The sequence below is a fragment of the Ascaphus truei genome, chromosome 4 (genome assembly GCF_040206685.1).
Source record: "Ascaphus truei isolate aAscTru1 chromosome 4, aAscTru1.hap1, whole genome shotgun sequence".
NCBI lineage: Eukaryota > Metazoa > Chordata > Amphibia > Anura > Ascaphidae > Ascaphus > Ascaphus truei.
This window is the reverse complement of record NC_134486.1, coordinates 147,386,235-147,413,315: the sequence shown is the minus strand read 5'-3', so window position 1 is coordinate 147,413,315 and position 27,081 is coordinate 147,386,235. Positions and strand designations below refer to the sequence as shown.

Below are 27,081 nucleotides of genomic sequence, written 5' to 3'. Positions count from 1 at the left end.
CTAAGTTACCAGGGCCTATTCATTTGGGAAACAGGGGGTCCCGGGGCTGAAATTAATTGGGGGTAGCTCCGGAGACCACTTGCTTCAATACTGTGTTATTAACATAAAATAAAAACAACTTATTTACTTTAGCGGCTAGCCGCTAGGGTAATAAAGGGGTTAAACCAGAGTACCTGGTTTGTTGGGGTTAGAGGGAGTGGATGAAGGGGGCAGTTGCCCCAGGGTGGGTGGTTAGGCCTACAGGGAAGGTTGCAGGAGGGGTTAACCCCTTCATTACCTTAGTGGTTACTACCTTCACACACACCCTCTATCTCCAATAAACCGGGCACTTAACATTTGACCCATTCATTACCTTAGCTCCGGAGACACCCAGCTTAAATCCGATGCAGTAAGAATATATTTTTCCATCAAAGTCACATCGCGGATCCCCTTTAGGTGGCGAGTTCAAAATATGCGAGTTGCAGCCATGATGTGAATCTCGGAGCTATCTGAATAGCTTGATCTGTCAAAAAAATGCGTTTCAGCATTTTTTGAGCTACCGCTTGGTTTGAGATTGCGAGATTGCTACCAATTGGGAAGAAGTAATTTTCGAGCGAGTTTGCCATGTTATCGGAGCTCTCTGAACAGCTACACATGCAAACTTGCTTGAAAAGTGCTCAAAACTGTTGATAAGACTTATCAAAGCTACCTGAATAGGCCTCTGTATGTCAAAGATGACTCCTCTGTAATAGGCATGGGGTACAGGCATGGGGTATTAGGACAATGGTGGCGTCATTGATATTTATTGTAAATGTGGGTGTGAGAATTTGTGGATGGGAAGATAATAAGTCAGTGGCGTAGCTAGACCTGTGCGGGCCCCCGGGCTAAAAAAAATTCAGGGCCCCCTCATGTCTCTCTCTTTTCTCCCCCTCATGTGTCTGTCTCTCTCTCTCTCTCTCTCTCTCTCTCTCTCTCTCTCTCTCTTCTCTCTCTCTTTTTGCTCTCTCTCTCTGTTTTCTCTCTCTGCTCTCTTTGCTTTCTCTCTGCTCTATCTCTCCCATTTCTCTTTTCTCTTTCTCTGCTATTTTCTCTCGCTCTTTCTTTTCTGTCTCTCTCTCTCTTTTCTGTCTCTCTCTCTTGCTCTCTCCCTCTTTTTTCTCTCTCTCTTTGCTCTCTCTCTCTCTTCTCTCTCTGCTCTCTCTCGCTGCTTTCTCTCTCTTTTCTCTCTCTTCTCTCTCTCTCTTTGCCCTCTCTCTTTTTAGTTTCTCTCTCTCTCTCTTTGCTCTCTCTCCCTCATGTCTTTCATTTCCCTCTTATGTATTTCTCTCTTGTACTTCACTTTCTCTTTATGTCTCTTCCTTCCTGTATCCTTTCCTTTTCATGTCTGTTTACCCATGTGATTTAACCCTTCCCCTCTTTCTCACCTTTCCCAGCCTGTCTCTCAGATTGCAGCTCCAGCCCCACGCTGCACTACTTGAGGCCCTGACCTAGGCCCCGTCCATCTACGGAGGCTCTGCAGAGGAAGAAATTTCCTCTTTGTCCTTCCTACTGCATCTCAGGGCCCCGCCCACCTGCAGAGTAAGGGATTTCCCTCTGTGCTTCCTTCCAGCAAAGTGCCACCGACAGGGGGAGAGCGGGCCCCCCAAGAGTGCGGGCCCCGGGCTTTGCCCCGGCTATAGCTACGCCCCTGTAATAAGTTATGTTTTAAGATAGTTGTGGCACATCCAGGAGGAGATAGAAGAGCAACAGTTATCAACAGGTCTGGAGAGAGGGGAGGAGTGTGAAGATGATAATGAAATCCTAATGCGTAGAAAAGTTCACAAAATGATAATGTACAGCGAGAGAAAGGCAGAGGTCCTAGTGAAGAGCCCTATGGGACCACAACAGAAAGTGGGAATTTAGAGGAGGAGGTACAGTACCAGCAAAGTAAACACTGAAGGAAATTTTTGAAAGATATGAATTGAATCAAGAGAGCCATGTTAGGGAGACCACTAGATTAAAGATTGTAGATAAGAAGATTGCGTTACTTTGGCTGGTCTGACACAACAAGGACATTTTGAAGAATGACATGCCGGTGGTGTTTTTATGATAAGCTGTCCTATCATTGGCATAAAAATCATGAGGAAAGTCTGATACTGCAGTTACTGTACGGTATATTGCAATATATTGTGCGATCATTATGGTCGCTGGAAGAGGTCACACCGGTGTCTGTGTGTGTTTCTGAGTATCTGTGGGAGTACATATGTTATGGATAAGTTGATATCACATATGGGGATATGGGAAAAGGACAAACAACATAAAAATATTACAAGTATAGCCCTGATGATATTCTGACATAATGTTATCTTAAGTGTGCATTTTATTGTACAAATGATCTTTGTAATTTTAGGTTCTACTTAACATAATTCACTTGTTCTCAGATGTGGAAATGTGAAAGGTATGTTAAACGTTGTATGTCAGATTTTCAGAAGTTCTGATTAGTAGGATATGATTGCAATCACTAATTCTGCTCCTGCGGGTCATAGGATTTAGTTGTGCCTTTGATGACTAGAACATGTTAATCAAAGAAAAACAGAATGTATAAGAGTAACAGTTCTCCGTGCAATAATCCTCATGCATTAAAGTCTAATGTATTCTAGTTTCAAGTGACCATCTAGTTAGTCAGCTAATCAAAGAAAATCTTCCCCTAATAATTAGGTTGTGAATGCTTCATGTTGAGCCTTTTGGTCTTTGAAGGAGTCTGTAGTATTGTTATGCAAAATGTCACCAGTGTCTCCTGTAATAACTGCAGGTTACATTGAGTTGTCACACTGGTGTGCCATAGAACCAGTGATTACATTAATCAGAAGAGCTATAGAAGCCCAACTACCATTTTTTCATAAGTAAGCAATGTATTCATCTAAAATGTACAGTACTGTATGCCTGATTCACTGTTAAATAGTGCCTAGCAGTAAAGTTGGCAGCATAAGTTTCATTGAGCAGGTACCACATCTTTCTAAATTATTAATTTAAATGTCTATATTTACTGAACACAGTTATTTTAAATAGTACGGTGTCGTAACCTTTAATACCACCACTTACTAAATATGGCCCCATACAGTATGTTTAAGGGCACAGGGGAAAAAACATTTGGCATCTAAAATAACAAAAGGAATGTGAAAATGTGTTTTCGTTTGTATAAATGTACAGTAATTGGTATCCTATACCAAATTATAGAACAAATTATGGAACAATGACCTACAGAACAAATGATAGAACAATGACCATCATTTTTTAGCCACTGTGGGAACCATTAACATTTGTCAAATTGTTCCCTTAATCCATGTGTGGAGCTTTATGACTAGTAAGTAAGTATTATAATCAATTATAAATATCTGAGTGACTGGAACATTTGAAGGTCTTTCCATTGTTACCGTGTTTGAGATAGCTGTTGTTTTTTCCCAATATTTTTGTTTCTTTTGTTCGGCTGTAGTGGTGAGACACAAAAATTTAACTCCAATGTATCTGCAAATCTATGTTCATCATTTATCTGCGTGAGACATTAAAACATAGGGCCTCATGCAGTAAGCGTTGATAAGGGATTTATCGCCATTTTATAGGCAAAATTGGGTTTGAGATTCAGTAAGCGCCGATAAGTGCTTGATTTCGCCAGGTTTCGGAGCCGATTATTTTGTTATGGCCAGTCGGCTGCCGATAAGACTGTTTTCGCCACTGATCGCCACTTTTTTAAATCGGCTGGATTCAACAAAAAAAAACAGCTTATCGGGCCTGATCGGCACTACGAAATTGAGATGTTATGGCCAATTTCTCCCGCCAACTAAAGTTGGCAGTTTGGAGGGGAGAACGATCGCTAAGGCTGCCGGAACGGCACTTAGAAAAAAAAAATCTTCTGTACATCAATGGAGTCAATGGAGCGGGGACGTATAACAGTATAGTACTGTTTACGTTTCATTGCTCACAATACAAACGTCATTTGCATTACAGTGTGGGGGCATTCCCAGCATTGTGTCACAGCTGACGTGTATTATTTGCATAACATTATACTTTTACATGTTTGCAGCATTTGCGGGTCACATTACTCATCATGTGATGATGTGCCAAGGGAAAATACTATACTCAACTCTTAAAGGAGAACCTCACATCATATCACACATTTTACTGAACTGAGCGACAATTATTTACATGATGTTACACATGTCACACATGTCACACATACACCGTATATTCATCTTCCTTTACATTACACAATGCTTGTAATGTGACACGCATCTTTAAACGTTCATGTACATCTGTCTTCTCATGTTTACATCTAGTTTTGGGTCCTCCCTATTTTCATGACGTCACTTATTGGACGCTCAATCACATTGCATGTTTACATTGTAACCGTAGCATTACAAGCACTTCAACCTAACTTATACACACATGTACAGTAATTCAGCATTGGGACACCTTGTAAACTCATTCTATAGCAACTATCCTCATTACACAAATGCATGCATATGCACACGACTATTCATTGTTGTCAACATGTCACAATAACATGCCTAATTACACATGTTACACAAAACTTTTCCCACGTCAATCTCAGCCTTTTTGCCTAATTACATGACTGACTGTTGCGTTCACAAGTGTTACATTGATTGCACATGCAACTATTTATTTGCAAGCAACGTTTCTACAAAGGTTCACGTCACATCATTGCCAAATATCATCATTCCCTGCAGAATACACACAACAAATACTTATAACAAGAACTGCACACAGCTTGCCACAGAAGTACTTTATTATGTTAATGTAACACCTTGCATTTTACTATGTCACCTGACATCATCACATACCTATTTAAAGGACGCCCATTACCTGCTCATTCACAGCTACTCATTTCAAAATGTTGAGATTGTTTAGGAGACGGAGGAACATTCTTTTCTATGACATGCTTGATGATGAAGAGAATCATATAGGGCAAGGGAGGGACACACCGAGGGACAGTGACAGGGACAGTCACGCGGATACGACAGGGACAGGGAGAGGGACAGGCCGAGGGACAGGTAGAGGGACAGGAGATCAGAGGAGAAGACAGAGGAGACAAGTTGTGCCTCGTCCGCGTCTGTACAGGGAGAGAACCCTGTTAGATGGGATGAGTGAGGAGGAGATTGTAAGTCGCTATCGTTTGAGTTCAGCAGCAATCTTAGCTCTTTATCAGGAGTTAAGGGGAGATTTAGATTTTTTCACAGCCAGAGGTCGTGCAGTCCCTGGGCTTGTTAAAATGCTGTGCTCATTACATTATCTTGCTTCCGCGTCATACCAGACAACTGTGGGCATAGTGGGCGGGGTCTCGCAATCTACATTCTCGCGGGCCTTGACCCAGTTTCTCTATGCACTCAATAGACGCGCTAGGAATTATATTCATTTTCCTACAGAGGCGACAGAGTGGCTGGAAGTCAGGACTGGCTTTTATAATATAGCAGGGATACCATGTGTGCTGGGTGCAATCGATTGCACACATGTTGCTTTGATTGCACCTAGTCAGAGTGAGCATGTGTACCGCAATCGTAAGCACTACCATTCACTCAATGTACAGGTGGTATGTGATGCGACGATGAGGATAATGCATGTGGTACCCAAATTCCCTGGTTCCAGTCACGATTCCTCTATCCTGAGGAACTCTTCAGTCTTCCATGCGTTCGAAGAGGGACATTTTGAACATGGTTGGCTGCTGGGTGAGTACACATTTACATGTTCTAACACAAAACACTTTTTTATTTAGGAATGTTGGCATTGTACAATTTGATCACTAATGTCAGCTTATGTGTGCTACATTCATTATAGGTGACTCAGGATACGGAATTAGGCCGTGGCTCTTGACTCCGGTGCTAAACCCTCAAACTGAAGCAGAGGACAGGTACAATGCAGCCCATATATCTACAAGATCTGTTATAGAGAGGACATTTGGCCTACTCAAGACCAGATTTAGGTGTCTGGACAGAACTGGTGGGGCTCTTCTATACAAGCCTCAAAAAGTGTCTGATATTATCCTTGCCTGTTGCATTTTGCACAATGTTGCACTGAGGCACAATGTACAGTCAGACCTAGCTGAGCCTGTGGTAGACGAGCATCCCACCCATGTAGCTGCTGAAAATGAACAAACAGCCAGTGGTGGCCAGACACGCCAGAATCTCATCAATTCATTTTTTTCTTGTAAGTAAAAACATATATGTTCCAAGTTATACTTTTATACTTACATTATGTTATCTTAACAATAATGTTTTTTTATATACCCTTCTGGTAGGACACAGATGAATATGGGTTGCACACCTTTCTTCTCTCTGCTGTGTGCACAAAGGGATGTGGCACCGGTATGTTATTGTTGCACAGGTTATATAATCCCTCTTCAATTTTACTTTAGTTGTGTGTATGTGAATAAAACTGGGGTAACAAAGCACTAATATTTTAGCATTGTGTTGTTCCTTATGCTAACACAATACACATATTATGCCCATACTCATTCATGCTTCTAGTATGCTTACATACAATGTTATTGGTGCAGTGTAACATGTACATCCATATGATGTGTACACCAGCCTGATTTACATTTCGAATGTCATGAAATATACATGGTGTTGCACATTTAACACCAAATACACACTTTGCTGTGTTGTTTACGGTACTGAAGATGGCATGTCAATGTTTGCAATTTATATATTGTTCCTTTGCATTATAGGTATATCTCCAGTATGACTGATCATGGTATGTATATTTGCTGACATCTCTCATAAGATGTGCCTACATCAATCTTCCTATAATTATTTGTAGTAAAAACCCAACATATTGGTTTAAACACAAATGTTATTTAGCTACTCTTGAGCTTTCATGTGCATTGTATTAGAAAATGATTACTCCCATTTCATCACATTTTATGTATGTTTCCTTATAAATTCCATTAATGTAATATAGAGGTGTTTGGAGACAAGGGGATAACTGTAGTTATTTCTTTACTTACGGGAGATCATTCATCACGGATGAAATTGACTGATCATAAAACTCCATGCATGAATGCCTGCAATCACAACAATGCGTACTACATCTTATATTTAGCAATGTTGGTGTTTTGTAATGCTAGGAATTAATAGTCAACATTAATTTAAATTTGTGACATGTGTATGTATAAGTCACACGTGTGTGGATGTGTCCTACATGTACCAAGTGTTAAACTGTTAACAGAGAAGACAAATTTGTCGCTAATGTTACTGTCATTTAGCATTTATAATTTACCAATATGACAATGTTGGTAATATGTTTGGAATATAAATCACGTCACTTCATCATTATCATGATGTTAATTATCAAGTATTCTCCCAATTGTAACGTCAATCACGTGCACATTAGCATAGACACACTTTGTAACACAACTGTTTGTGTCTGTATCAATTTGTGTAGGATCCATGTATAACACCGACAAATGATAACACCAGCTTTATTATGGTAGCTTATATCATCATATTGACTATACTATGTATTTTTAGAACGTTTAATAAACACAGTAAACTATAGTTAGTTAGGTTAATGAAATATACACAGAAACGTACTTCATTACATGATGTTGATGTCATAATCAGAACATCATGCATTGTAGGGGACCACAACATCTGGCCAATAACATTATTTGCTACTGTCCCAAACCATTTTATCAACATACCCATGTAACAAGAGATTTTTAACAAAAAATGGCTAGTTGGTTGTAAGTGTCCTTTACATTGGGAGAAGGAGTGGCTCAGTGAGTAAAGACACACACTGGCACTGAGATTTTGAAGCAGGGGAGTCTGGTTCAATTCCCGGTGTCGGCTCCTTGTGACCTTGGGCAAGTCACTTTATCTCCCTGTGCCTCAGGCGGCAAAAAATAAATTGTAAGTTCCACGGGCCAGGGACCTCAGCCTGAAAAATGTGTCTGTAAAGCGCTGTGTACAACTAGCAGCGCTATACATGAACATGCTCATATTATAATTATTATTATTATTGTTACATAGTTTCGACAGTCATACGTTCCATTACACAATAGAATTCACAAATGTGTTAGCAGAGTGGGAATGGTTGTTATATATAAAACACACCATGCCATAAAATGATAGTAGTCATTAAAGAACACTCAATAAAAATTCATGAGGCACTATTTTGCAACATCATTATGTTAATTAAGTGCTTATGCAATATAGGCATAAGGGTATCACATTTTTAATTGTTTGTTAATAAGCGCTGCAAGCAATATAAAATTAGTTCCATATGTAGTATAGTAGTCGGTGGCTCCTCCTCACAATCATCTCATATAAAGGTAGACTCTTCTGAAATCATACATTGATCCGATTGTATATTCCCCGACATCTCTGAAATACAGCAAACACATGATGGTCAAATATGGCACCTTACTATATATGTATCCGTGACAACGCATTACACAGCTCTATATGATTGTGTACATACACACGTCACTCACTTATATGTTAGAAGTACAAGTGTACATCAGTATGTAATGTTTCTTTAAATTTGTAGCAGGCATAACTATGTATATGATGTGAACGTTGCCTGTATACTGAAAAATGTGCGCGCACATCTTAGTGTGCGCACGCACTTCACGCTTGGCTGCACTAACTGTTAGCGCATGCGCAAAACAAAGCGTACGTTGTGCGTTCAATACATCTTGAAAATACCATTAAACATAAAATCTTTATTTCAAATACAATGAATACGAAACTACATTCGTTCTAAACGAGTACATCTGTATTCTTTTTAAACAGACGTGTTTGGACAGAAAGGACGGCCGATAACACAATGCGCAAATGCAATACGTGTGACGTCATGTTAAACCAGCGTGAAACGCACGCTAACACTCCTCCCACTCAATTAACATTCGGCTAACGCCCAGTTGACGCCTACAAACACTGAGCCGCACACATGACACACTGCAGTTACCGTTACTATAACAAAACATGACAGCCAATAGGCTTTGAGGCGCGCACGTCGCTTGGGGGCGGGACTTACATCCGTAATCCTTTTTAAGGACGCCTTGGGCCATGACAAGGGTCCCACGTCATACGTGGGGGACCCGCTTTTAAATGTTGCATGATAACAAAACAGGTATGTGTTAGAGTTATGTTAAAATGTTGCTAATATGGTTAAAGGGATAGGAAAGTACGTATATTTATTCCGTCAGCAATGTGTACTACTCTTTCAGGTTATACTATATTGTATTCGGCAACAATTTCTTTGTGATCGCTACATGTTATGCAGTCTGCAATGTTACGCTGTATCCACGCATTGAAAGGGAAAATGGTGGTTAAAAAAAAAAACATTTAAACGCACAGTCAACGCATAACGGTTGTTATATTTACCATTCTTCTAGAATTAACTCTTCGTCTGGCTGCAACTGCTCGCTCCAGAAATGCAAGGCATTTTCATCCACGCTTGACCCACCCGCTGAATCCAGTATGACACACATCTCCTCCATGAAGCGCTCATAGGAATCGCCACTGCTTTCTTCAAACAATTGGTCGGGAGGTAGGTTCATTTCTTCGGGTACCCATTCCAATGCATTTTCAGCTGAAAGGCTTGGTACATAATCATAGTACTTTTGTTGTTGTACAATGTGGGTTTCAGGAATGGAGGGTGCAGATATTGCAGCAGGTATCGATTCACACGGAACAGTAGTAGCGGATCCATTGCTATTGGCATTAGGAATAAATATGCCTTTCACAACAATATATGTGCCCTCTTTCAGGGTAAAATGCTTTTCCTTTGCAATCTTCCAGAAACCATAGGTGTGTTCTAGCTTATCCTGCACACGTTCAAAAAAGTCATTAGTTGATAAAGTGAATCTTATTGAGGAATTAAAATTCCGCGCATGCCTACGGTCTTGGTAATAAGGATATTTAGCTCGAATCAAATCATAGATTTGGCGTGTGCTTGCTTTGTGTCCGCGACTGTTCAAAATTGCTTCTGAAACCATGTACTTATAACCTAAGAGGGGATTCATATGGTTAACGAATTCATCAGCCATGTCAGAGTAGCACAAAAGATGTGTGCAGTTCTGTGTTCTTTGCTCATCAAAATGATTCTGCTCAATGGCTAACAAATTCCTGTATTTCGTTTTCAAGGTCAACAAAAGTAACTACTTTTACTCCTTATTTCAAACGCCAATTGGATGTGTCCTTTTAATTGGTTTAACTTTAGTGGTTAGTGATAGGCGAATGTGGGAAAAACATGTATCATTTTTTTATCTCGTTTGTGAAAACATTCCTACACTTTTATTTCAGTAACATTGAGTTTTCTAGAAAAATAACAAAGAGCACTGTGTGAAAATAGTGCTTAGACAGCCATATCAGTAAATACACACACCTGCAAAATGAAATGTTTTTTTCCCACATACATTTCTGTGTGTATTTGAAATTCTGGTTAACTACCTGTCTGCATGAGTTTAAATACGTGTGTATCTATATATATATAAATATATCTCTCTCATAAAAATATATATATATATATATATATATATATATATAAAGTGTATATTGTACTATATGTATAGTGTGTGTGTGTGTGTGTGTGTGTGTGTGTGTGTGTGTGTGTGTGTGTGTGTGTGTGTGTGTGTGTATATATATATATATATATATATATGTATATATATATATATATATATATATATATATAAAAAAAATTATTTATTTTTTTATATTGCAGGAGTACACACAACATATTGATGGCAGTAAGTAGGCCTTGTATGAAACCTATTTAAATGGTGATAAACATAAGTGAATTAAGTAATAAACATTTGTTTGCACCCAATAATGTTAGAGGCTCACACTTAGTATAGTTGTCAAACATTAGGCCTGTATTCTTAAAATAGTGTGTTTTCACAAGGAAGCATGAAGTGTATGTTTTTTGTAAATACATCTATACCAGTTTAGATAGTACTATATATACACACACACACACACACACACACAGTGTGTGCCTGTGTGTGTGTGTGTGTGCATATATCAATACATACTACATATATTTTAGTATAAATTCAGAGATGTTCTTGAAACAAGAACACATAAATGATTAAAGGACAACATTACAATGGCCACCAAAGGTAAGTAATATTTAACACAAAATCCTGCTGTACACGTACAAGAAAGATGTTTGCAGTTAAATAGGTGCTTTTATAATTGCATGAAAATAATATGCACATGCAATGATTACATCAATTAACACACCCAAATGCAATGTTTTGCTGCAAAGTCAATGGCAGCTTCTCTAAACTTAGCAACTGGCTCCTGGTGGACCATTACTGAACAGACGATTAAAACATAAATATTTATAACACTATTCATTAATTAGGAGTGTTAACATTTCCAAAACTTCACGTGTACAAGAACATACTTGAAAGTTTGGAAACAACACAGTCTTCAGCATACATACAATAGTAATTAGATAATCTGAAGTCAACAAAACAAGGCCAAAGACATATTTTGAGAATTATAACATTTATTTTTTTTGTTCCTTTTGCGAGCGAGTAACAGGCCTGCTTGTTGTCTCTTGAATTTTCCTTTTTCTTTTGCCACCAACTTTAGGCACAACAGAGCCACTTTGAGTGGCCTCTGGCACTTCACGGGCAGGGCTTGTGGCCAGTGACTCACCTACAGGGCTTTTGGGCAGTGATTCACCTACAGGGCTTTTGGGCAGTGACTCATCTACAGGGCTTTTGGGTAGTGACTGTTCACCTACAGGGCTTGTGGCCAGTGACTCACCTACAGGGCTTTTGGGCAGTGATTCACCTACAGGGCTTTTGGGCAGCGATTCACCTACAGGGCTTTTGGGCAGCGATTCACCTACAGGGCTTTTGGGCAGTGACTCACCTACAGGGCTTTTGGGTACTGACTGTTCACGGACAGGGCTTGTGCCCACTGACACATGTGAGCAAGTTGGTAGACACTGCACAAGTGATGGTTGGTCTGTTTCATGTGTGTCTTGTTTTGTTTTTGTCGCCTCCTTTGTAGGTGTCTGCTGCTGAATTTGTACAGATGGCAGCGGTAGGATGTCATCAGGAACCTGCACAGCAATGTCTGCTACTTGACCGGTAACATTTGGGCCTGGTGAATGAATATCAGATGAATGTGGTGAAAACTGACCTGCATGAACAGATCCTGCCTGTGAGGTGTTGAATTGTGGTACATTAGTCATTCTCCAGTAATTAGCTTGTGTTTGCTGAACAACTAATGCTTCGAATGAGGTGTTGATTTTTTGCAACTGTTTAGGCACTTCAATGAAGACTCTGTGGAGATGTGCCAATTGTGAAACTGTTTCTTCCTGCAGTGCAATCATCCTTTCCAGCACTGTCATCAGGTCAGAATGGCGACGATTTTCTGCTTCCACAATTTTTCCCTCAGAAGCTACAATTGCATCATATGTGGTATTTGCTGGACGTTTTGGCGGTAAAACAGTTTCAATTGGAACCTCTTCATGGTCACTTGCTTGTATTTGTGTGTCTATGGCGGCGGCGGCGGCATCATCATCATCATCATCATCATCATCATCATCATAATCCTCTTCATCATGTTCTACAAATAAATGTACACATTATTAAATGGCATGTTAATCTCTGCTGTGTTACTATGTAATTCTACTGTGTCAAAAGAAACAACTAACATGTTTCCATACGTTTTATAACCTCACATTAAAAACTACCTTGACTTAAGAATAATGTTTGGACTCAGTATGAAATATGAGTGAATGAAAACTTGCTGTAAACTCACAACTCCTACATGATAGTTAACATCACTAACACAATACATGTTGCCTTACACTTCATTTTCACATACACTAAGTAATCGTATTTAAAGAACATGTGCAAAACAATTAATGAACATGACAACATAACATATAGAAGAGCACATATTATATGGCCACCAACTGATACACTCACCTTCTAGGTGTGTTGAGCTGGCTGACCCAGGTGAAGACACTTGTTCCCTCTCAGGTGACACATGTCCTTCAGGGGCAACTATATATAACAATAACATAAGTTTTACATTTACATGTGTAAATATTGAACAAACAGTTATTGTATGTTCTGTATTTATGAGTACCTAACAGCATCATTTCCTTAACCCAAAATGTGTGTGTGAAAGTGAACATAAATAGTTGTAATAACAATGTACATGCCTGTGTACTTAGAACTTTTGAGTTCCCTAACATAAAACATACTATGTTTCTGCAGTAATGCGTGAGGATAAATAGATAAAATTTGAACATAAAAATCATATGTTGTGTAGTGATATCAGTATCATAATGTACATAACTATCATGAGATGACCATTCACAATGGTTATCATGAAGGTGGTCATATTGCAAAAAGTGTTGTTTTTGGTAGAGGATATGTGTGGTACATTAATATAAGATGTGGCACACCTGAATGTGGCTGTGACTCAACAAGACAACACATGCAGTGTGTGATAATGTGTCGTTGATAGTAGTAGTTCAACTATAGATATGAGTGAACTAATGTGTGAGGTACGCTTTGATAAGTAATGAGTTGTTGGGGCATTTAGTAGCTAAAGTGAAGCTTTCAAATGAGTGTGATTAACTTCAGTTGTGCTAGTCAGGTTGTAAGAACGGTATTCACTTCCCCAAAAAGCCTAATCAGCCACACCTTTCAATTACTTGAAACAGGTGAAAATGGTGTGAACTAAGTTGACCCTAAAATGAGGCTGTAATTAGTGTGTGTGCTGAACCCCGCCCCCTCTGTTGAAGTGTATGCTGTGATGAGATATTAATTGCAGCTGCTTTAACACAATGGTAGATGAGCTAAATAGTCGTGTGCAGTTTTTAAGTTATGAAAACAATGACATAAAATATGATACGTGTGCCTCATTATGCTGTCTGTATATGACTTAAAGCAAAAATGGACCTTTTCATAAACAACTATAGATGTGTTAGTGCAAGTGATGTTTGTAGGCCGTTGCATGCAATATATTTGATGCATGCTTAAAATAGGCAGTAATGTCATGTTTGTCGGAGTAAATTAAATAAAATACACAATAATATTCTACATATTTATGTTCTGTACCTGTAGCTAGTAATAATTTCTGATTAACATGTGTTACACATGTGTACTACCCTGTTGTTCCCCATCTTCGCCCACCATCAATTGCTTCCACTGCAGCAATGCATTTTGGGAATTCACATGTAAATGAGCACACAATGGCACGTGCTATATTAGTTACTGCTTTTAGTAGAACTACAACATATATGTCTATTTTGAGATATATATATATATACAGAATCAGACATATACATATATAGATGCAGGTATGCTTATATTGTGAAAACAGTATAAAAAGCAGTGTAAATATGCAAAATAACTGTAAGCAACGACACGCCTAGTACAGTAATATTTCTCACCTGGTGGAAATTGTGAGGGATAAATTCCTATATCACGGTCACCAGGTAAGCCTTCCACGACGACGGGAAGTAATTTTGCCCGAAGCAGCTCCTCCAATGGACTTAATATGAGACGTTGTGGTGTCGGCCCACCTCCAGTGCCAGTAGCATGCACGCGTTGGTGTTGTATTTTCTTTTTCAATTTGGACCTAATATCATCAAATCTCTTGTGACAATTCCGCTTGTCCCTCACATGATTCCCACACGCATTGACACCAATGACTATTGTGTCCCACATTTCTTTTCTGCTTGCTGAACTTGTCCGCCCTTGAAAAACATATAAAATTTATGAGGTAAATTAATAATAATAGAAGCACCAGTTTCCTACACTGCTAGCTGTTCCAAGAGATAGCAAACATGCTGTTTTATGTGTAATATGTGAAGCACATGAGCATTCACTACTAAACCTATACATGTAAGCAAGGTTGCATTCATATTGTATGCAGTTATGGCAAATTGACCGCCTGTGTTTAGTTGTCCTTGTAAGGCATGATAAAAAGCTGTGTTTCCAGACTAATTAACAAAGAAAGATATTCTGAACCCATATTTGCATATGAACAAAACTCAGATGACCTAGGATCACATGTATTTGAATAATAAATGTAAAGGTACACTTACCTAGTAAATGTCCATATATACTGTCATAGTGCTCCAGAATGCCAGTGACAAGAGCTGTATTTTCCTGGTCATTGAAGCGAGGATTACGTGGCTTCTCCACACGTTTCTTCTGAGCAGGTTTAGGGTCAGAGCTTGGCTGGTGCTGACTGGACTCTCCTTCTTCCAATGGAAGAGCCTCCAAAAGCTGCCCACCAGCAAGCACGCCACCACCATCCACCCCATCAGCAACTGCGCCACCAGCAGCACTCACAGCACCAGCACTCCCACTCCTAGCACCAGCACTCCCACTCCTAGCACCAGCACTCCCACTCCTAGCACCAGCACTCCCACTCCCAGCAACAGCACTCCCACTCCCAGCAACAACACTCCCACTCACAGCAACAGCACTCCCACTCACAGCAACAGCACTCCCAGCAACAGCACTCCCACTCCCAGCAACAGCACTCCCACTCCCAGCACCAGCACTCCCACTCCCAGCAACACCACTCGGTGCACCAGCAACATCACTCCCCTGAACAGTACGTTCACTCCGACGCGTACTCGCACGAGTAGCACTCCCACTCCCACCAGCATCACTCTTCCCACGCTTTGCGGGCATACTTCCAGCACTCACAAAAAACAGACAACTAATGTACAGCCAATCACACGAAACACTTCCACATATAAAACAAGACAAAGATGTAAACAAAACAACAATGGACAAAGCTCACCCAATACACAACAAGTCTCTCCGTCAATATGCAAATGTTCAATCAGCCAGCTCTGTGCGTCTCTCTCTCTCTCACTCCCAACAACACAGAGAATGATTAGCAGTACACGTTGCCTTTAAATATGGCGCGCAATCCAATACATGCTTGTTTCGCCTGATTCAGCAAGATTTGTGATTGGGCAACCTATCAGCACCCCGCCACGCACGCCGATACACCTGTGTGTGATCGGATAATCATCGTGAGAGTGGGCGGATTTGTTTTCGGGTTGATTTTGAATGTATTCGGCACTTACTGCATACGGAGAGGAAAAATCGCCATTAACATGACTAATCGGTAAGCTTGCCGATTTCACTTAATCGACGCTTACTGCATGAGGCCCATAGTCTCTTTGTATTCAGACTAAGGTTGAAATTAGACGAACTCTGAAGTAGGCATTATCAATCAATATTCCTGTTTATCAGAAAATGCTCTGTGCTAATTTTACAAATGTATTTCAGGGCATGCAGACAGCATTTGCTAAACTGTAACCACATTTTCATTTCTTCAACTGTGGTTATAAAATCTAACCCTTACATCTAAATCTAACCTTCCCTAAAGACTGGAACAACCTACCAGAAACGCTTAATTTTAAATTTAGTGTCATCAGCAATGCCAACCTCAAGGTCATTAATAAACATGTTAAAAAGCAGGGGTCCCTGTATCGATCTTTGAGGTACTCCACTCACAACATCATTCCCAAAGTGTTGAAATAAGCAAAATATTAAGTCCTCGAATGGGTTATTAGTTAATATTATAGAGGTCATTTATTTAAGTTTCTTGGCTGCAAAATTGGTGGAATATTCATGCAAATATTTAACATTTCTGAAAGAAAAAAAATTCCAATGTTTTTAATGAGATCATGTTCGTTTTCTATTTGTTTTGCATCAGTTGTGTAGATAGGAGCCTTTGATAAATATTTCTCTTTTCCTTGAGCTTTGGTGCCACTAAATAATTGGTGTGTGTGCTACATTTTAGCCACATGTTGACTTGTTATAAGATCATTGCTGTATTACTGACCAACAGACTTTCCAACAACCTTGCTGCCTCTATTGTTTAAAAATTGTAATAAAATGTACGAATTATGTTTCTTTTTTCATGGAACAGTCTCTTGTTTCTAATATGAACTAAGGATAACAAAAACCACCCACACCCCAGTCACTATTTTAGAAATGTTGATGTACAGTATAATGATAGATCACTTAAGACTATGCATAATTGAGTTTAAAATATAGAGAAACATCTAAAGTTACAGTGTTTTGGGTTAAGCAAGCCCTCTAGTCACATATAGTAGGAACATTTTAATTTAGATGAGTCTCCAGTTGACATTTCAACCATTCACTTTCTTTATCCAGCTATCATTTCCCCTCCTTTACTTAAGGACAGCAATATCCTAACCAGTTCGTTCTGCCTTCCTAGCCTCAATAGAGATGCCTCCAGGTAAAAATTCCAATGAGGTGGGTATGAAGAAATGAAAGGAGAGAAGACGTAGGCTGCGCTTATAGTTCCCGCGACGGCGATGCGACGTCGCTCCAAAACAAAACAATTTACTCCGTCGCCAGCGCTTATAGAAGCGCGATGGGGACGGAGCGTCGGAACGATGGAGCGACCAAAAATTTGGAAGTGGGTTAAATTTGATTTTTTTACAGACTGTCGACACGTGACTGTCTGTAAACCAATTAATGACCCTGTCGCTTGCGACATCGCTGCAAATTGAATGACAACTTTCGTTAGTGGCGACGGGTGACGTCATCGGTCGCGTCGCCGGCACTATAAGTGTGGCCTTATATGGAGGGTGTACAGTACAAACAGCAATGAAAAAGTATAGTGGGGCACAGTGATGGTGCAGGTGTAATAAGCACAGTGAGCACAGATTAAACCAGATGTATTAAAAAGGAACAAAGAAATAAGAGAGAATAGAAAAAGGAGAAAGATGATGAGCACTAAAGTACATCTGCACACTATATACATATATATATATATATATATATATATATATATATATATATATATATATATATATATATAATATATAATATATATATAGTATATTTGCTTCACTGTTATAAATAGTATATTTTCAGGGTTTGTAAATTTGTAAATGACTACAAGCATTAAAGGTCAATATGTGAGGATATGTTGCATTAATTCCATGCGGTGATTATTTGGAATTGAATACAAAAATACACTTAGTCTCAAAATGTAATGTAAATCAACCGTAAACTAACAGGCGTATTTAGATGCAGGACAGACTTCGTTTAAGTGATTTCAAAAGGTCTTCTGCAGAACCAGCAAAATATACATGTCATGTTTGTGAGGTCCAAAAAAGGGTTTTAAAACATGCAAAGAATATTTTTTTCTCTAGAAAAAATGAGCTACGCATGATATTTTCAGTTTCCCAAAAGAGAAAGAAAAGAGAGTTGGGAAAGGGACTTTAGGAAGCATGTGCACTATTATGACACATAGGGCTGTTCTATAGTGTGTGGCCATGCGCGCACGCGCGTGCCTGTGCGAACGCGCATGCACGTGCCGCACGCTTTTTGTGTGTATGCTGAGTTGTGAGCTGTGAGAAGGTACTGTGTGTTTGTGTGTGTTTGTATGTGTATGTATATGTGTGTGTGTATGTATGTGTAATTTATTATTTATTAAAAAAAAAAATACTTTGGTAAAAATAAAATATTTATTAACATTGTGCAGACACGTGCAGACACGTGCAGACACATACACACACATATATACATACATACACATGCATACAGACACACATACATACATTTAAGTGCCGGTATCGGCGCAAAAAGATTATTTTCATTGTCTTCCCCGCTGTCGTCCGGATGCACGCTGACTGCCGTACGCGCGCAGCCCTTGTATAGAAGGGCTGACTAACCTCAGCCAATTATAAGTGCTGCACGCGCACACGGCGTAGTGCACGCAGCCACTATATAACAGCCCTAACAATGGCAATACCACAGGGAGCAGTTGTCAATACAGAGATGATTCCTATAAATGAGAATCAAGTTTCTCCAATATCTGTATTTTGTTTTATTTTTGTACATGTAACCGTGAAAAATAGATAGAAACACATATTTCTTCTAGGACCCAAAAGTCAACCGTATATATCTACACTTTATATAATAATTATATAATTTTTTTCTTTAATTCTACTTGAATCTATTAGTAAAAAATACCGGTAGTTTATTAAAAAATCTCAGATAATTTTTATCAACTCATATCTTATACTGCAGTCAAAAAATAAAAATGTGTATCAGACAGTTTATCATTTTCCCAATCAATGATAGGATGCAGAGTTGTTCAGTGTCAAATTGCAAGCAGTTTCAGAAAACTACTCACAAATGAATAGACATTACTTTTTCCCTTCACATTTCACATCATGATTGATTAATACAGAATGTTTCCTGGCATACTTTCTGCTTGTGATGCAAAACCTTGCTGCCTATAGCAATGAGATGCATCCGAATTACCTGAACAACTTGAAACAATTTTTCTATTTTTTATTCTATTACTACATAACCTGCAATAATTATACCTAGTAATCAAGAAAATTAAATATGGTATGTATATTGACATTATTTATACATTTTAGTCAGAGTAGCTGAAACAGAAATACAGGCATACCCCGCATTAATGTACGCAATGGGACCGGAGCATGTATGTAAAGCGAAAATGTACTTAAAGTGAAGCACTACTTTTTTCCCACTTTACGATGCATGTACTGTACTGCAATCGTCATATACGTGCATAACTGATGTAAATAACGCATTTGTAACAGGCTCTATAATCTCCCCGCTTGCGCACAGCTTCGGGAACAGGTAGGGAGCCGGTATTGCTGTTCAGGACGCGCTGACAGGCGCATGCGTGAGCTGCTGTTTGCCTATTGGGCGATATGTACTTACTCGCGAGTGTACTTAAAGTGAGAGTCCTTAAACCGGGGTATGCCTGTATATATGCCTCCTGATATCCTAAATATTCTGTTTTGTTTGGTTATATGTCATCTGTTTTATTTACTGTGACCTGTCATTAAGGTACAATTTTTTTTTCTTCTCATCCCATTATTATACTTTGTCATACTTGTCAAATCAGTATTTACTTGTGATGAAAAGCGTCACATTTGGGAGCCCTCCAAAGCTGTCCGGTGTCATTTTAATGAATGTGCCAACTCAGCAAAGCAGAGTGACTTAGTAACCTTGTCATCAGCTAGTGATCCCAGTGCAGAGACATCATTCCACACACACAAGACCTTGTCCCCTTAGTATTTTACTTGAAACCTACAAGATAATCTACAATAAAAGGAATATTAGAAACATGATCCTTACAGTGTACAGACTTCGTCATCAATAGAGACTGTCATTGTTATGCTGCACTGTGGTTTAGTGGTTCTTTTTTATTTATTTATTTATAAAAATGTTTTACCAGGAAGTAATACATTGAGAGTTACCTCTCTTTTCAAGTATGTCCTGGGCACAGAGTTATAAAAAATACATGGTTACATTAAAAGAGCAGTGTTTTACAGTCAATTCACAGATATTTCATAAACAGATAGAGTTGGAAAATTTGGTACATGGGATAAAAAGGCTGGTGGTTTCAGATTGAAATAGAGCCGCTTTAACATCACTTTAACATCACCAAACAGCAGCGAATGGCAGCAAATGGCTAACACCCTCTAGCAGCTGCGCCAAAGGCTGTCCGCCTTTGGGGCAACACAGATGTACACTCGGATGGTTGAGATTCATTGCAGCTGTGAACGAACTGTTCCTTGTGTCCTCTTGGCTCATTAACATTCTAGTGGGTGGGGTTGACGTTCCACAAAGTACAAGCAAATGTTAACCCTTAGCACGCTGGTCCTGTGCAGAGGGGAGCAGCTATTGGGGAGCCCCATCAGGCTGTCCACCTTTGGGGCAACGCAGATGTGCGCTGGGTTGGTTGAGATTCAATGCAGCTGTGAACAAACTGTTCTTTGTGTCTTTTGTATTTTCCTCTTTCAAAATATGTATCTACTTAATATGAAGTAGAAGAATACATTTTTTTTTCTATTGTTATAAATACAATGTAGGGATCATGCACATTTGTTTTCTCTTGATTTCAGAACGTATTTGTAACACATGGAGGTTGTGGATTCAAACCTACTTTTTATGAAATTAAATGTATGCTAATAAGGCTATGCTGAGTTCACACACAGACACACGCACGTACACACACAAACACGCACGCACACACATACTCCCTTTATACATACACCAATAAAGAAGTACACTCCTAAGCAATTGCACTTTTTAACTTTTTCAGTTAGATATCTCTTTCTTTCCTTCTGTCCATTTGGTTCCCTCACTTTTTCCACTTACACAAAGCCATTAATAAGGGGAATCTATCATTGGGCTAAAGGGAACTAAATCCAGTGATATGTTTCAGGAGTCTCATTTCAATAAATAATGCCTTCCTACCTATACTGTATCTGATGCCTATAATTATTTGTAAAAGTTACACTTACAGTAGAGTGGTTTGATTTGCTTTGGTTGTTCCCTTTTGTGTGATGTCACTGTGTGTTCATCAAGCGCTTGTACAGCCAGAGTCTGCCCTCCCTGCCCTTAACTTTATGGGCTCTCGGATAATGACAGGGTGTATTAAGGGCAAAGTAAAAACTTGATTGACAAACACTTCCCATTCAGATGTCCCTAAATTCAACTGGTTGACTATGTGGTATTGCATCTGTAGCCATGTGTAGAATTGGTGTACAGATCTCTCTCATACTGAGCAGTAACTCCTGGTAAGAAGGCAGGATTGCCAGTAGTCATCATGGAGGTTTGCCCTCAAACCCTGTGATGTGTAAGATAGTAGCAAAGGAAGTGACAGCATGCTTTGTGTCCACTGTTAGTGACACAGAGGTGGGTCTTTCTGGAGCTTATATATTGCACAGAACTGCCAAAAGTTGGTGGTTCTGCAGGAGATGATTAAGAGTGTCTACAGCAGTTCAAGTCTGTCTGTCAGAGAGTCAAGTGACAAGCTGAATACACATTGTGTCTAGGGCTCTGGCACAGCTGGTGGTCTCCCTTAGGGGAGAGGTGGAAAGACAACTTAATTAGAGGACAATAGGAACCTTCTGAATGGAGTGTCACTACAAGATGTGCGGCTAAGTGTCGGCCCCTGTGATGGGCAGTCTGCCACATGACATGCTAATAATGATGCCCATGAAAAGACCCTTCTTGCCTGTGAGTGGAGTTACTCAGGGAGAAGGTGCACCCGGGAGTTCCCTTTCAGAAACTCCTCCCTGCTACCGTGGGGATCTGGATGGGATGGAGGCGCTGTACCAAATGTGAGTAGGACTCAGCACACTACCTCAGACGCCTGTCATGGTGATGTCCCCAACAACATCAAGCGGGAGACTCAGGAGTCCTGTGAGCCAGCAGGTGCACCACACTACACATCCATGTAAAGGGGTTTTTTATCACATAGGTGTCAGGATCAGAAGGGCCCAGGGAAACACCATTACACATCTTTAAGAGAACCTGCTACTAATCTTCTTGCCTTGCCTTCCATCAATCTACATGTGTTTATCTTTACCTAGTTCAGATCTAATTTTAATACATTTTATAAATAGAGGATATTCAGAGTAATAAAAAAGAAAAATAATGCAGGAATAAAATATGTTGTCCATAACATAGGCTTAGTATGGCAGTAGTTGTTGATAATGAATAGCACCTACTTGAGAAAAAGCTGAACCAATGAGGCTTACAGTACATGTCAAGACTGTAATATGATGAGTAATGAAGGGAACAAAATCCCCAGGATCCTGTTAAAAAATGAAAGAGCAACAGCAGGGGAAAAAAAGGCGATTGCAAGGAAATATTAAATTAAAAAGAGGGGAAGGGCAAGTACAGTATCTTTCTGCCAAGGTTTCTGGTGCAGCTGAGCCTGTACCATTCAAGACTTTTATACAAGTTGTAAATAATTGTAGACAAACACATGACTAGGTGACGATATTACTGAGAAAATCAAAAACTAAACTGCTCTCACGCTGCAAACCACACTCTTAGGCCGCGTCGATACACCTTGATAAAGGGCGCACGGCCCAAAACGCGTAGGTGTGCGTTTTCTGGATGACCCAGGGGTGATGTTTAATCCTTTTATTCATTAATAGGTTGTTTTTGCTACCATTAGCCTCCTCCATTCATTACAGGCAGTGCACTGCCTTTTTTCACCTGTTCTACTTTCCCTGCTTGGTAGATTGCACGCTGCTCAGGATACCTGATGGGACTGCTCCTCTGGATTTAAAAGTGAGTTTTTTCTTACATACTATGCCTAGTTATCATGGTTGGGACAATCTTTGTACTGTTCATTGTGCTGGTTAGCACTAGGTACTAGTCCCTTGCCCTATTAGGGTATGTTATCATTGCTCACCATCATTTTGGAGTGTTCCTCACAGAAGAATTATTACAATATTATTGGAACTCTTATGCTTTGATGCACCGGTTACCCACTTCCTTCTCAATTAGGTTTAAAAATAATCTGATACCAGCCAATTTCTTTTACATGGTCACCTCTGATCACCCCTCATCTTGCTTTCCATTCTTGCCAAAAACCACACCACTCCTCCCATGCGTTTAAATATGCATGTTCTTCACCAACTCCGTCACCCTCAAAGTGCTAGCTTCTACAACTACCTGGGATATAATTGGCCTACCAACGCTGCTCCCAGAGCCAGTCTCCTACACTCTGCAAACCTAAAATGAGATCATGTGTTGGCTACCATAACATGAATCCCAGGGACATGATGTGCCCTAAAAAATATATTTATCTTCATATATTGTAACACGAAAAAACCTAAATAAATTGAACACAAATCTCAAATATGATCACTGCCATATTGTCTGATCTGAACAGCACCTTTTTGTTAGCCAGATGTTCCCCCACAGCTACCACCACCAACACCACCAGGGGAAATAATTCAAGAAGCACTAGATTACCTTGTAACCCAGCCTTACCCCATTGCCTAGGCCATGTCTCCCCACACCATCTTCCCTGAAAATTACCCACCGAATTTCCTTCAAGTTTATTCCCTGGCAACCTGCAGTATATTCCATTATTTCTGTGTCAATTTCAATTCTCAGAAAACATACAGTAACTCTCTTGCTGGTCCCACAGTTTTGTCATGAGCCAATGCTATACCAAATTTTCTAGCCACCTGCTGGAATTCAAATAACAACTTTCACACAGACCCAGATCCCGCTGGCCCAATAAATAAAAATGTATCCAAATCTTGAAAAACATTGCTCAACCCTGTCTTCTTCTACAACACCCACTCCAAAAGAAAAATGAAAAGTTTCAAAATATTTACAAGAAACGGCACAGCCCATTTTTAAACATATCTCCCATATGAATTACCTTCGTTTTCTATTTCATAACCTACTGTTACAATTAAAACATGCCAGGTTAATGTGGAACAATCTAAATGCTTATTGAATGTCTGCTTTTGCCATAAGTGCCCCACATCTCACAGTGCCATACCCAATCCATAGACTTATCAAACGAGGCAAACCTAACCATGCCTAATTCCCTCTCAATATTATCATTTACTGCATCCCCTACAGGGAAAGACAAATGATGAATTAACCTGAAAGCCCCTAACTTCTTCTTTGGAACTCGCAGTGGTAAAACCCTTAAATGAGATGATGGGGTTACCGTAAAATCCACCCCAAAGCTACCTCTTTCCCCAATTTAAGTCTAGTCATCTCAATGTGCTATATAAAGACAGTACAAGAAGAGGTATAAATGGCACACCACTGTTTGAAAATAAATAAATTGACAAAACATTAACTTTGGTGGTTACCTCCTGCTGATCCCGGCGTCCCAAATCTGGATCCTATGTAATAATAATGAACAAAAAATAGAAGGAGCACACAAAAGACTTTGGTAGTGTCAAAGACTTCCAAGTGTATTAATACATCAGAGTCAATAAATTATTGACTCTGATGTATTAATACACTTGGAAGTCTTTTGACACTACCAAAGTCTTTTGTGTGCTCCTTCTATTTTTTGTTCATTACTATATAAAGACAGCAAATTCCTTTGTACTCGCGACTGTGGACAAACACCACATAGGTGATCCAAAACCCTTCCCTGAAACTTTCCTCAAAAATCCTACCACCCTAACATAAGGGTTGGGGCATAATCATTTTTCCATCTCACCTAAAACCACGGCGTCTTCCCCTTTTTGGCCAAACTCCCTACCATAAACTCTACTGCCCATTCCCATACCTCTCCTGAAACAACTTCCTGCCACATGCCCTCCACTGCACACCTTACATTCAGGCCTAATTTTGCACCTCTAACTGAATCACACGCCCCTCATTAAATGCCCAGCAACCTCCACTTTAGACACACCAGCCGGCTGCCCTAAGTGCTGGTTGACACTGAATATCCCCTGAAAGGGCATGGATCTCGGTGCCGCCAAGAGAGACATCCACAAATTCATATATTAAAATCCCAAAGTCACATTCCTATTCATTGCTTGCTTTTTCTGGAAACCCTCATCATATTTCCACAAAACTACACCCCCTACTGCCCTACAAGCTGCCCAAATGGTTCCACTTATTTAAATAAAGCGGAATAATGCTGTGCATCCCTCTCCCTAATTATACTAGCCAAGATAACCAACACTTCCAACCAATCCTCACTTGATGGAGAAGGTTTCCAAGATCATTTATCTTCCCTCTTATCCTCTTTTTTCCTTTCCACCTTACCCACTGCCTTATAACTTGCTTTAAATGTCATCAGATCCACACACTCCCGATTCCATATTTTCTTTCACCGCTCCAGTCAAATGGACTTGCCACACATGTATATGCATTATACATACTCCCAAACACTGACATACCTATTTCTCCCCCCATACATACCTAACCCCTCCCAATTTTTCCCAAAACACATCGTTTCTGGAGTTACCCACAATTGACCAACCACACTCCCCAACTCTTCCCCCAATCTGGCTTGATCCCCCATATACTCTCCTTGCAATTACCTCCTCCTCTGTATTAATATCCTGACCTGAATCTGACTTCAAATTATCAAAAAAACTTCTCGGCTGTAACAAGTCCTGTTTTGCTTGTTGCTTAGCCTCCATCTTTTCTTTAGCCACTGAAAAAAGTGACCCCTGCCCTTACAACATCCTAGCTGATTTGACCAAACAATCATGTGGAAAATATAGTCCCGCACCTGTCTGTGGTCCTTCCTCAAGCAACTGGCTCTGCAGCCTCCTAGCCATTAAATTGGCCACACCCTATTGTCTCCAATTCAAGCCGGGCCTGCTCCTGCCAGGATTACCTTCTCTTAATTGAGCAGTTATGGAATACCCAAACTTTTCTTCCCCTGAAGATTCTCTACCTAATCTAATATCCATCCACCCTATATGGCCTTCACCCCCCTCCATCCAATCTACCAAGGAAACATTTTCCTCACCCACTGGCCTTGATGAAGATTTCTGCTCCTGATTCAGCTCTTCATTCCTGGGCCTGCCTCTTCTGCCGGCTGAGACCACATCTCTCACCTTCTCCCTCCTAGCTTGCTTATTGCTAGGGTCCAACCGCACTACTCTTCCTCCTTGACTTTCCCACTTCTTTGTGTCTGGGGTATACCTTGAAGGTGGTCTACACATTCTTCCCCTTGAATCCCTCCAACCTTTTTCTAGGCCCCCTCCCCCTCTAACACAGACCTACATCCTCTTGGAAGTCCACTTCCTTCTCAGGGCAGAAATGCAGCACCTCCACTGCATCTTCAGACCTGAAACTGGTCTCTCTTCCATCTTGCTGAGCTCTGCAGAGGCTCCTGCCCTGCTGCAGCATCCACCGGAACTTACTTCCAGGTTCTCTGCCTTGTGGAGCTGCTTTGCATCCTCTGTCACCATGACAGCCAAAGCTCCACCCCCATCAATCTGGGCCTTCAGCCAGCCCATGCCATGCCGACGCACCTGCTCATGGAGCCTCAGCAACATGCGCTCAGTCTCCTGCTCCTCTTCCACCATGCTGCAATTCTCCTCCTCCATTTCTGTACGCAGGTGTCTCCCCCTCCCATCAAATACTCTAACGCCTGCCCCCAATTAACTCTAACATGACCAGCTGGATAGCCAGCCCCCTAGTCATGCGTACTCCTTTATTAACTCAGGAGTTTCTATAACAAGCTATGAATTAAGTGGAAGCCACAAGCTCCTACCCGAGTTATCTACCTAATCAATCAGATAACCTTTATTTGTGCCTTC

The 27,081-nt window shown here is 40.1% G+C and overlaps 1 protein-coding gene across 1 annotated transcript; it reads right to left on the bottom strand.

Moving 5' to 3' along the window:
* Window positions 1-11,421: 11,421 nt before the first annotated feature.
* On the bottom strand, window positions 11,422-26,481 carry LOC142492330 (uncharacterized). The gene is made up of 3 exons (XM_075594983.1): window positions 26,151-26,481; window positions 12,935-13,012; window positions 11,422-12,569 (listed from the first exon to the last, which is right to left on the bottom strand). Exons 1-3 carry the CDS (start codon window positions 26,479-26,481, stop codon window positions 11,497-11,499), a joined length of 1,482 nt encoding a protein of 493 aa, XP_075451098.1. The 3' UTR covers window positions 11,422-11,496.
* Window positions 26,482-27,081: the final 600 nt, after the last annotated feature.

Excerpts from the sequence above, each read along its gene's own strand:
- LOC142492330 (XM_075594983.1), bottom strand. The coding sequence starts at position 26,481 with ATGTGTAGACCACCTTCAAGGTATACCCCAGACACAAAGAAGTGGGAA. Across the intron at positions 13,013-26,150 it reads AACTGCTCAATTAAGAGAAG|TTGCCCCTGAAGGACATGTG; the intron begins GTAATCCTGGCA and ends TGTTATATATAG. Across the intron at positions 12,570-12,934 it reads CAGCTCAACACACCTAGAAG|AACATGATGAAGAGGATTAT; the intron begins GTGAGTGTATCA and ends ATTTATTTGTAG.